This window comes from Prunus persica, chromosome G3 (genome assembly GCF_000346465.2).
Source record: "Prunus persica cultivar Lovell chromosome G3, Prunus_persica_NCBIv2, whole genome shotgun sequence".
Taxonomy (NCBI): Eukaryota; Viridiplantae; Streptophyta; class Magnoliopsida; order Rosales; family Rosaceae; genus Prunus; species Prunus persica.
In genome coordinates, this window is record NC_034011.1 from 22,905,572 (window position 1) to 22,917,213 (window position 11,642).

The 11,642-nt window shown below is 38.8% G+C and overlaps 4 protein-coding genes across 6 annotated transcripts; 3 read left to right on the plus strand and 1 right to left on the minus strand.

The window, feature by feature from the left end:
* LOC109946236 (formimidoyltransferase-cyclodeaminase-like) lies at nucleotides 680-3,319 on the plus strand. 2 transcript variants are annotated; one of them, XM_020560570.1, is made up of 3 exons: nucleotides 680-799; nucleotides 2,011-2,427; nucleotides 2,651-3,319. In XM_020560570.1, the coding sequence occupies exons 2-3, from the start codon at nucleotides 2,037-2,039 to the stop codon at nucleotides 3,160-3,162; spliced, it is 903 nt and encodes a 300-aa protein (XP_020416159.1). In that variant the 5' UTR covers nucleotides 680-799; nucleotides 2,011-2,036; the 3' UTR covers nucleotides 3,163-3,319. The 2 variants fall into 2 exon arrangements, with proteins under 2 accessions (XP_020416159.1, XP_020416158.1); XM_020560569.1 differs by lacking the exon at nucleotides 680-799 and adding an exon at nucleotides 1,490-1,578.
* Nucleotides 806-1,780, plus strand: LOC18782699 (oral cancer-overexpressed protein 1 homolog). The gene has a single exon (XM_020560571.1). It carries the CDS (start codon nucleotides 1,063-1,065, stop codon nucleotides 1,477-1,479), a length of 417 nt encoding a protein of 138 aa, XP_020416160.1. The 5' UTR covers nucleotides 806-1,062; the 3' UTR covers nucleotides 1,480-1,780.
* Nucleotides 4,958-7,121, plus strand: LOC18782137 (glutamate formimidoyltransferase). Its single transcript, XM_007217196.2, has 3 exons — nucleotides 4,958-5,099; nucleotides 5,909-6,323; nucleotides 6,424-7,121. The coding sequence occupies exons 1-3, from the start codon at nucleotides 5,076-5,078 to the stop codon at nucleotides 6,939-6,941; spliced, it is 957 nt and encodes a 318-aa protein (XP_007217258.1). The 5' UTR covers nucleotides 4,958-5,075; the 3' UTR covers nucleotides 6,942-7,121.
* LOC18783891 (beta-glucuronosyltransferase GlcAT14A) lies at nucleotides 7,004-11,236 on the minus strand. 2 transcript variants are annotated; one of them, XM_020559678.1, is made up of 5 exons: nucleotides 10,965-11,236; nucleotides 9,686-10,668; nucleotides 8,653-8,728; nucleotides 8,450-8,565; nucleotides 7,004-7,647 (listed from the first exon to the last, which is right to left on the minus strand). In XM_020559678.1, the coding sequence occupies exons 2-5, from the start codon at nucleotides 10,290-10,292 to the stop codon at nucleotides 7,139-7,141; spliced, it is 1,308 nt and encodes a 435-aa protein (XP_020415267.1). In that variant the 5' UTR covers nucleotides 10,293-10,668; nucleotides 10,965-11,236; the 3' UTR covers nucleotides 7,004-7,138. The 2 variants fall into 2 exon arrangements, with proteins under 2 accessions (XP_020415267.1, XP_007217728.1); XM_007217666.2 differs by having other exon boundaries at nucleotides 9,686-11,236.

An 11,642-nucleotide genomic window follows, 5' to 3' on the forward strand; every position in this document is an offset into this window, starting at 1 on the left:
CTTCTAGTCCCTCAATTTCCCATGCTGTCTGTCTACGGAAAATTGCCTTTGGATCAAGATGAGATTGGCACACTTTACACAACATTGACAATTGCCATACAAAATCATTAGAGTAATTAGAAAGTTGATTAAGGCAGTTTGTCTGTTGCTTACATTCAAGCTTGAATTCTCATTTTCATAAATTAGAATATTAGAATACTTTAGACTATCGCTGCTAATGAAGTCTGGTTAAGTGAAAAAGAGTCTTAATTTGTAAACTAATGATCTCAAATTCGAACTTCTATGACACTTTGGTAATGTGTGTGAGAAAACCCCTTCAGTTAGACTCGCTTAGACTATCATTTCTTTTTTAAAAATTAATTACATCCATTCCAGATTTATAGTAAGAAAGTCCCAACTTAGAAGCCCATATTTCTAACCAAAAAACAAAAAGGTAGAAGCCTGTATCTTGTGAATTGGGCTCTAAGCCTTGTGGCAGCAGAAATTAACAGCGACTCCAATGGGCTATGCCTACCTTCAAGCTTGACCCATTTAAACCAAAACCGAAATTTTTGATCCCAATGCATAACCACCACTTGAGCTTGAGGTCAAGATCAAGGCCTCTAAGTGAAGTTGTCCCCGGTGAGGGCTTCAAGGAGTCTTCTCAAAAGTCCCAGGCCCAAAGAAAGCCCAAAAAATCTGTTAAGAAGAGAAATAAGGATGTTGGCTGTGGAGAGGCAGATTCTCACTTTAAAATCAAAGCATTTGTTCTCTGTTAAACGATCAATTTGAAAAACCCAAAGGCGCTGTGATATTTCAGGTACCTCTTGCATCAATTTTGATTAGCCTTGTCTTTGTTTTCGGTCCCATAGATTGGGATTTTAGGGTTACACGTTGAAAACCTGGGGATTGAGAGTGTTTTTAATTTTAAGATTTTAAGATTTTACTTTTTTTCTTTATTTGTCTTTAATATTTATTTTCAAAATGAAATAATTTGTTAACCGAATTGCCCTTCCACAACTAACAGAAATTAAAAGAAATTGAGAGAAATTGAGGATTGTTTGTTCTCCATAGTTATGCTCCATGGAAGACATATTAGAACCAGCTGTGAATCTCGTTGAGAACCTACATAAAAAAGGCTTCGATGAAGGCTACGGAGACGGCCTAGTCGCCGGAAAAGAGGAGGCAAAGGAAGTGGGCCTCAAGCACGGCTTTGAGGTGGGCGAGGAGCTCGGCTTCTACCGGGGCTGCGTGGACGTGTGGAACTCTGCAATCCGGGTCGACCCGACACCGTTCTCGCTTCGGGTCCAGAAGGGTGTGAAGCAGATGGAGGAGTTGATTGAGAAATACCCAGTTATGGAACCCGAGGACGAGAGCGTTCAAGATGTAATGGAGGCTCTGAGGTTGAAGTTCAGGGCGATTTGTGCTTCAATGGGTGTGAAATTGGAGTATAAGGGGTATCCGGGAGCTGCTTCTGAAGCTAAGCAGTTGTCGTATTGAGTTGGGTTCTTGTCGTTTTACTGTAATGGGTTAGTCTCAAGTTGATGTTTTGGTTGAGGGAGGAGTGTGAGTTGGTCAATTGCTTTCTGGGTTGTGCTTGTGAGTGTTCCTCCTGGTCTAGTTCTCTAATCTTCGTCTAGTTTTAGATTTGTTCTTTACTCATAGAGTTTCCTATTATGTATTGCTGAAATTATGATATGATTCTGGTTTTGTTCTTCATGGTAATCTGATGAACTCTATTGTTTTCTATATGTTGAGTCTCAGTAAATTAACTGCAAGACAAGGTTCTTTGGCAATTTCATATAGCTTTTATAAACCTGGACTTCCCATTGCATCAAATTTATAAACACTATTGCAAAGCATCCTTCATTGCAAATTTAGGTTGTGCTCAGATTCTTTTATCACCAGCCACTAGTAGCTAGCTGAAGTAGTGGCTAAGGTTAGAGGATTTTGTGGTCCGAGAGAAACTATGGCCACACTGTTTTTGGATGGTGTCTGTTCATTGTGGTAATCGGTTGGGTTTTTCTGCAGCTACTGATAAGCAGGGAGGAGAGAAAATGTTGAAGTCGATGCTTGGTTGCTGCAAGGTGTACATTTCTGAAAGCAGAAACAGGGCTGCGCTGGAGGCCATTGAGCGAGCTGCTAAGCTTTTCTCAGAAGCACCCATTGTCAATAAGTTTGAAGATGAGACTTACAACAGAGTTGGTTACACTCTTGTCTCCAAGTTGGCTCCAAAGCCATCTGAGGATCCTTGTCCCTTGAGGATGGCAGTGCTTGCCATGGTTAAGGCTGCTTTTGAAACCATCGACCTTGAGATGCATTGTGGAAGTCATCCCCGGCTCGGAGTTGTGGATCATATATGCTTTCACCCCCTGCTTGGTGCTTCTTTGGACCAAGTGGCTGGGGTTGCAAACTCTTTGGGGGCAGATGTTGGCTCTAATCTTCAAGGTTTGCTCCGTTGACTGTGTGACCACATTATGTTGTCGATAGTAGTAGAATGATGAGCAAATATGCTTTTAAAGATGATTAACTGGAAAGTAGAAATCATCTGGCTATGTTAAGCTATGTGATTATTAGCAACAGTCAAATTCAAATTCAAATTCAAATTATATGGATGGAAATCAGTTTATATTCTACATGGATTGCTGATAATCTCAAATGTAGCCTGCAGTCCCTACCTTTCTCTATGGAGCTGCCCATGAAGAGGGGAGGACACTTGATTCAATCAGAAGAGAGCTGGGTTATTTCAGGCCAACTTCTAGTGGAGAACAGTGGGTTGGGGGGCCAAAATCGGAATACTTGGCGCTGAAGCCGGACAAGGGACCCCCTCAAGTGACTCAGGGAAAAGGTGTCATTGTGATTGGAGCAACCCGGTGGGTTGATAACTATAACGTCCCAGTTTTTTCTACTGATATTGCTGCTGTTCGTAGAATTGCGAAACAAGTGAGTGGCAGAGGAGGTGGACTTCCTTCAGTCCAAGCCATGGCACTTGCACACGGTGAATGTGTCATTGAGGTAGCTTGCAATTTGTTGGAACCGGAGAAAGTGGGAGGAGATAGGGTTCAGCTTGAAGTTGAGAGGCTTTCAGAGGAAGAGGGGATAAGAGTGGGGAAGGGCTACTTCACTGATTTTTCTCAGGAAAAATTAATTGAAAGTTACTTGCTGTCAGGTTGCTGTGTGTAAACTTGTTCTTTCATGTATCCTTGTGAGGCTACTGATTCTTGAATTGTCCAATGTATGAAATTTGGATGGTTCTATTGGCATTATATTTGAAAATCGCTGAGGCTTTGATTTGTGTAAATTTTTTGTCATAATAATCCCAATGAAATTGCTATTAAAATAATAATAATAATAATAATAACCCCAATATTAGGAGTGTGCAATGGGATACATTCCGTCCAATAATGTAACAACACGTAGGGTAATTTTTTCCCGTATTATTGTGTTATTGATATGAGATAAGAAAACACTCTTATTCTCGTTAAAAGAAATGTTTTTTTTGCAATTTTAGGAATGTCTTGCAGAAGAACAAATTTATTTAGTTTTAGCTAGAAACAGCTGTTGCTCATACTAGTCAAACAAGATTTAAGGCCTCTCTTTCAGCATGTGTTGGATCGCACAAACTATCTGAGACAAGCTTTGATGAATAAAATCAAAAGAGTTTCTTTCAATATGATAAGGCCAATGCACCCGTGATGAGACTACATAACTTGTCTGGTTGAAGCTTCTCCATCTGCCGTTGTCAACTCTCACTGTCCAAACATTAGTTTCTTTCCCAATTTTTAATTAACTTGAAGCTTTGGCGTTGTTCTTGGAATTTATTATTTGAATCCTATCTGTTTGTTGTTCTTAATCATGTATTTTTTTAGTATAATTATGGAAGTCTATTTGGTGCTTACTGCTTAGTAGTAGTACCTCACCCGACAAAGCATGGCAAATTCTTATCCACACTAATAATATTAGATTGGCTGCATAAATCCTTTTCATCTATTAGATAGATAAGCGATAGTCTAAATTACAAGAGAGGAGGACTTCTCACATGCACACAACTATGATGTCGTGGTAATTCAAACCTTAAACCTTTGGCCTGCAAGTTAAGGTTATTTTCCACTAAACTAGACTCTATTGGTAGATAGACCGCACATGATAAACCTTCTGAATGGTAGTTGAAATTTTGTGACAGAATTGTTCGTTTGGTTGATAGAGTTTTGGAGCCACAAATTATGTGGCCAAAGGTCTGGCTTTGTGCCAAAAGGGTTCATAGATAAAATGACATGTCTGTCATCCGGTCATATTGTTTGCCACAATCAATGGGAAATTTGATTCTGCAGCTTATATTCATGGCATTGCGTGTTGGGTTTAGGGCTCCAATTTCATCTTGACATTAAATAACTTTTGTAAGCAAACTTATCCAAAAAGCAAAACTTACCAAGATTGCAATTTGTAATGCTAACACGGTCTGCTTATTGTTTGAAGAACTCTTACTTCAAAGGAAACAGCCACAGGAAAGAGGAAAAAAGTTGCCTCGGATGAACTCTTACTTTAAGAGAAATACTAGTGTGAAATGGGAATAACACTATTTTTCTATCCCGGTCAATTACAGTATGCCATATATGACAATTTTTTCACTTAACATAGCATAGCATGATTGGTCAATATCCTTATTTCACGCAAGTTTTTCTGCTTACGTTATACTTCTTTCAAGAAAAGATGCCCATACGTAAGATAAGTACAATATTTGGGATGCTTTCTTTACAATTACACATGGCTTTCTAGCTTGTATACTTATACTTAGGTCTTGTGTAAGAGTGCCAAGAGAGAGATAATTTATCATGTGGTGTTATTATAACGGATGGTGGTGATTAAAAAAATACATCACATTCACCATATGGTTTATGCTTTCAAAAGGGTTTGGTCATTTTCATTTATTATTATTATCGAGCATGGACTTGTCAAATTGTGGGGGCACATGCTTACACGGATGCTGCCTCAATGCTGACTCACAGCATTGTTCTTATATATGCGCCTTCCCTGTCTGTCAGGTCTCGTGAAACAGACACTAACTTTAGCTGCTGATTAAACATTGGAGAGAAGAAATGGATCAAAGCCCAGCTTGCAAGGTACGGACTTGTTAAAGTTATTGAAATTGAAAGATTGATCATCTCATCTTCTGTAGTTTTCTTTTTCCTTTCTTTTTTTTTTCATCATCATCTTCTTCTCTGTTTTGGCAGAAGAATAAATCATCTAGTCTCCTTAGTTTCTCATATGGTTCTTCTTGTGTTTATTTGTGTCATGCCTAGTTGCTAGTTCAACGGCAGAATCATTCGTCAAGTTTGTGGCGATTATATGTGTGATTTATGAATTAATTGAAACCAACCCATTCTTCAATAATGCAGCAGCTTCTTTTCAAGTATAACTTAGTAGCTTACTTTACTCTTTGCATAATGTTCATCAAACAAATTAAGATTTCTTAGAAATGTTCATCATGCATTTGGATTCTGGTCTTGGGGGCTACGGAGAGAGAGAGAGAGAGAGAGAGAGAGGAAAGAAAAAAAGGATCCACAAGAAGACAGACTAATAATGACAATGACTAAATAACAAAAATACTGGCCATACATTCGTCAGTTGGCTAAGTGGAAGCTTCATGACATATGTTGTGATTCACGTGAAGACGATTTGCATAATTAAAGTGTGATTAGTTTGAAAAGTCAGAGTCTAAGATGATGTTTCAAGATAATGTTCCGCTATTATATTTTTGTTTAGTGACAAAATGCCCACTGGATCTCTGTGGTGGGTTTTTAGTTCTATTAGTTCAAAATGAGTCCTGCCATTCTAACCGGCGACATATATGAAGTAAATTTTATGTACATTATCCTCTTATTGTCTCACTCGAACACTTCGATAAAGATGATGTCGTTTTTGACACCAGGACAAGAAGAAGAAAACCATAGACCAGTCCATGCTACTCTGCTGTAAGCTTTACATATCTGAATCGCGCAACCACGCTGCTCTGGACGCCATTGAACGTGCTGCCAGGCTCGATCCAGAGTCTGTCATTGTTAACAAGTTTGAGGACCGAGCTTACAATAGGGTCAGGTACACTATTGTGTCCTATGTTATGCATGATAGCACAGGGAGTGCCATATATAGCCCCTTGCAGCAAACTGTAATGGCCATGGCTGAGGCAGCCTTTGGAGCCATTAACCTTGAGCAGCACTCCGGGGCTCACCCTCGGCTAGGGGTTGTCGACGACATTGTCTTCCACCCGTTGGCTAGGGCATCTCTGGATGAAGCTGCTTGGCTTGCCAAGGCAGTGGCAGTGGACATTGGCAATAGGTTCCAAGGTTGGTCCTATCCTAAGCTTTTAAAGTAACTCTTTTAGTCAAGGAAATGTAATCCTTCATGCTTAATTAACTAATAAGCTTTCTTTTATACTGATTGCAGTGCCAGTATATCTGTATGCTGCAGCACACCCTACAGGCAAGGCCCTTGACACCATCAGGCGTGAGCTTGGCTACTACAGACCCAATTTCATGGGCAGCCAATGGGCAGGATGGACAATGCCAGAAATCCTCCATGAAAAGCCTGACGAAGGGCCAACTAGTATATGCCCCGCCAGAGGCATCTCGATGATCGGGGCACGTCCATGGGTTGCCTTGTACAACATACCCATATTGTCCACGGATGTTGCAGCCACTCGACGGATTGCACGGATGGTGAGTGCCCGAGGGGGCGGACTCCCAACTGTGCAAACACTGGGCCTTGTTCATGGTGAGGACTCCACAGAGATAGCTTGCATGCTCCTAGAGCCCAACCAGATTGGAGGGGACAGAGTCCAGAACCATGTTGAGATGCTAGCGGCTCAAGAAGGGTTGGATGTGGAGAAGGGTTACTTCACTGATCACTCACCAGATATGATTATTGAAAAGTATATGAAACTAACTTCTGAAGACACAAACTAATCAGAAGAACTTGTTTGGACAATGTGATCCAAGAGAACAAACTAAGGGGTGAAGAACCATGATGCCAAATGGAAGTTGCATGCTTGCATATTCTATTAATATATCTAAAACAAAACTCACTGTCATTTTACATCAGCCTTGTAATCTATGGATACATTAATGTACACTTGGGCTTTCCAACTCTTACTTCTGCTCTGTCATGTACATTGCTTTTTCTGGAAATCTTCAGACAACAGTGTCTGAAGCAGCTCTTGGAACCTCACAGCACCAGGACCTGGCCTAAACACTGAATCATTACCACGCACTGAGCATGGGTCAGCCCCACCTTCTGGGTTGCCTATACACCAAGCCCCAGGCGCAAACCGGCTTTTTCGACCGAGAAGTTCTTTATCAATTTTGTCCAAGACAGGGTCATCCCTTGCAAATTTTCGAGCAAATGGAGCATTGCTCTTTACCATTTTGTCAAAGTCCTTCATAGACAACGAGATGGGGTGCTGCTTTGGAGGGCTGTCCCAAGCAATGTAATGGAGATCATGGCTTACTGCAGTGTGGCGAAATTCCTCGTTGTTGCAAATAATAGTATGAAAATAGCCTTCTGGAGAAGAAACAAAATTGGTGTAATACATAAGGATAGTACGTGGTAGGTTATCCCAGCCCCATATACAATATTCAAGAAATGATCGCGATAGCATTACCCAAGCTGAACCTGCACACAAGGAAAAATAAAAAACTAGTGTTAAAACTAACTTAGAGAGAGATTCATTGCTAATTGCAAAACGAAAAATCAAAGTCATAAATTACTATAAAGCTAATGTCATTTTGCAGAAGAAACGGTTTTTTAACATATAACTTTGTCTATCTTCATTCTATTTTTCCCTCTCTTGGGGTTGAGGGAGTAGTTCAGCTGGACACAAGACATAGCTTCCATTCAGGGCTAATCTGAGGGACACTCTTGTAGGGCTCACTCCGTATTGTATTTCACTAATCCAACCCATCTATTTTTTAGATAATCATTCAAAGATCATCTCTACAAAAAAACACTGGAATCCAATATCATTTGACCACTCAATTGAGTTATTGACATTTTAGTACTTCTTGAAGCACCGTGTTCATTGATTTTGTAGGACACAATTGGATGTCGAAACGGTTTCCAATTTGTCTAATTTTTTGCAAGGATGATCTATGAACGTAGACTTAAAAAACAGATGGTTTGGATCGTTGAAAACAAATTCGTAGGTGACCCTAAAAGGTGTATATATATATATATACACATACAATATAAATCATTTTAGCTGATCCTTCTAGATTGTTTCAGAGTTGAATTACCCAATATGCATACAGTTTGATTTGCATGAACAACACACGTCAAACTAAAAGAAAAGAAACGCATTTCAACATTTTTCAATATGTTTCTGCTATGTAAATTTTTATAACCATTCAACAAGCAAAGGTGCAATAAAACATTTCCAGGAAACAACAATGGGATAGAAATTACCAATTTTAATTACCTGTAAACAACTTGAATGATGTAGGAAGTGATCGGCGCTGAGTGGTCCATGCAAGGTCAGATTTTTTTGATAAGTACAGGCCTGGATCAATTATGATTGGTTTTGCTCTTTGATTCCTGCAAAACAAGAGATTATAGCATAATCATGATAATAAAATACAAAGATAGAATAGTTTCTTATTGGGCTCAATACATTTCACTTACAGTTTCCATCCAGTAATCTGCATAAGTTCAATAAAGTTGAGGTTTCTAGACAGATTGGAGAAAGCATGAAGCAAATCTGCACAATTAGGAAACAGATCAGGTAACATGAGACTGATATTCCTCACATGACATACATTTAGATTATATCAAACAGGCAGACAGTTTAATACAAATATGGTTCGCTAGTACATAAATAACAATGCCATGAGACTTTAGGGTAAATCAACAGGATAGAGCAGTTGTCACTCCTAGGACCAAATAAATGCCCATAAATGAAAGCCGAAACATAGACAGGCATCACTAGCTCAATGTTCCAAAGCAATATATTTTGAAAACTACTGTACCCCTTTTATAAATGCCTCGTTACTTATAGGATTCTGGTACACCTTTGATAGACTATTTCATACAAAGGAACAGCAGTGTGCAGATAGCACGCCATTAGTCAACGAGGACAGGCTTCATCACATATTCGAATAAAGTGTCAATTCATCAGGTATTAGCACAACATTGAATATTAGAAGGCAAAATTTAGGGCTATATTGGTGGGCATGTCATCAGAAACAGTTTATGAGGTACTTTTCACTATCCAAGTTCATAAGCAAAACATTGAATAATAATCATTTTTTGTTGAATTTGTTTTGCTGACATGGTAAGGGATAAAAGTATACATTGAATCAGCAAAACATTCTCTGCTACCACACTAAAATGGATGAAAATCCATCATAATTAGAAATAACGTAGTGGACAATACACAAATTCATGCTGCATAAAAATGCCCTTGCAATTGTCACAAAGTCCTTAAAACGACGAACGTGACAAGCAACATTTTGGCAGGCCATATGAGAGGAAAGAAGCTCAATCACAAGCAATAGCATTGTTACCCCAAACCTTATCCAACGTGCAAAATATGTATCAAATCTCTCTTCAAAAAATCAAGGCCAGCAAATATTCATACAAGCATAGTAGTAATGATTACAGCATCCATGATATGAATGAAAGAAACAATGAGCAATAAGGGAAGGTTAGTACTAACCATCTTGTGTCATGAGAGGATAATCTGACGCACTGAGGTTTATAAACCAGTCCCACTCTGAGCTCTCCTTTAACAGAATGGAAATGGCTTGTAAGGTACAAGCAATCATTGTAGGGCCCTTATACGTCACCAAATTGGATTGTGCCATAACACGCACATTCTCCACTTCACTAAAAGTAGGATCAGCCTTCACTGAACTTGCCAATTCCAACCTTTCACGAGGCGGAGCCTCAAGATCCAAATGTAGGATATATTGATTTCTTGGATGATATACCGCGCTTAAAGTCCTCATCATCCTATGGCTATCACCCTTTGTACCTGATATAAGATATGCTAATCTAGGTGCCCCAATTTCAGAACGCCCATTGGTTTCCAATGATCTTTTCAAATCAGATTCAACAAAATACTCATTTGAGTCATCCGATTTTGAGAAGGAGATAATGTCAAATGGCAACTGCTCTCCACCATGTGGGGAGGTAAACAGCCCAGAAATGCCCGAGAAAAAAAGGGTAATGAATATGATCAAGCTAGCAACGAATGGAATAACCCAAACCCTATCACCAAAGACCCTTGCTGAGTGGGGATTCATATACTTCCTCATACTCATTTACTGGTTCCTTATCCAACAAATATTTCGGTTTAGAAACCTTAACCCTCTGTATCAGCTCAGAAACTGAATCAAAGCAAAACCCACCAATCTTCTAAGGACTACAGAACTTAAGTAGCAAGGAGGTTAATGACCAAACCAGAAACGCCTTCTTAACAAGTATATAAATAACATCTAAGCTGAGAGTTGATAGTTTTCAGCACAAAACATGGGTGTCAAGCAAAACAGAATCAAGTTCATAACTTTAGCATTCAGGAGCTATGATGGCAAACAAGTCAAGTGAAAAATGTATGATTTATTTACAGAAACAATAAGAACGCTTACACAGATGCGTTGGTTGCAAAGGAACGAGACCAGGTGAAGGAGTGAGAGGTATCTATCAAGTAATAATCAGAGTTATGAAACGTCAAGATGAATTTAAATGCAAAGGAGTTAAATTTCAGTTTTCAGAGGGCCATGAATGGAAAGCGTCTTTTGAACTCCAACCTAACCCAGATCTAACTTACCAATATTGAATTGAAAGCAACAAAAGCAAACCACTTGAAAGTGTAAGTTTGATAAGCTTCAATCAAGGAAGTTTGGCACAGAGAGAGAGAGAGAGAGAGAGAGAGAGAGAGAGAGAGAGAGAGAGAAACTGCCCAGATAAAAAGGAAACAGAGTATGAATGCTTACTCAGGTGGAGAGGACCCAGAGAAGATTCAGAAACAAGAGAAAGCTCAAGCATTGAGTCTCAGAAATTAAAAGGCTCAAGTAATGACTTTTGGTAATGGGAGATGAGATCATCAGAAAGTGGGCAACTTGAGAGAGACTAGGGCAGGCAGAGAGAGAAGCAATGGGTGATTAAGTAAAAGAAGACTTTGCTTTAAATGTGGACAAAAACATAATTTAATCTTAATCAAACGCTTTTTTATTTTTATTTTTATAAGTAATACTAGTCTCTCTGCACGCGCTTCCGCGCATGCGAGAGGTTTTTTTTTTTTAAATTTAAATTTATTTTAGAATTAAAAAAGATAATGGATATTTGTGTTCCATAAAAATAGGATCCATTATCTGAATTTTCTTTTATTTTTAATTTTTTTAATACGAAAAATTGTGAATTTACCATATTATCCTCATTTAATTAATAATTTCAATTCTTAATGTTTGCATTAACCAATGGCATTTTCTGGTATTTGGAATGTTTCACCATTCTCTGCCTTTTGCTTTATATATATAGATTAAAAGAGGAAATTTTTTCACATATACCATCATTAGAGTTCAAACTTGAGACTAATAGTCCACAAATCAATGACTTTTCCACCAAATTAACCAAATTAGACCCCGTTAGAAAATGCTAAATGTTCGGATCAC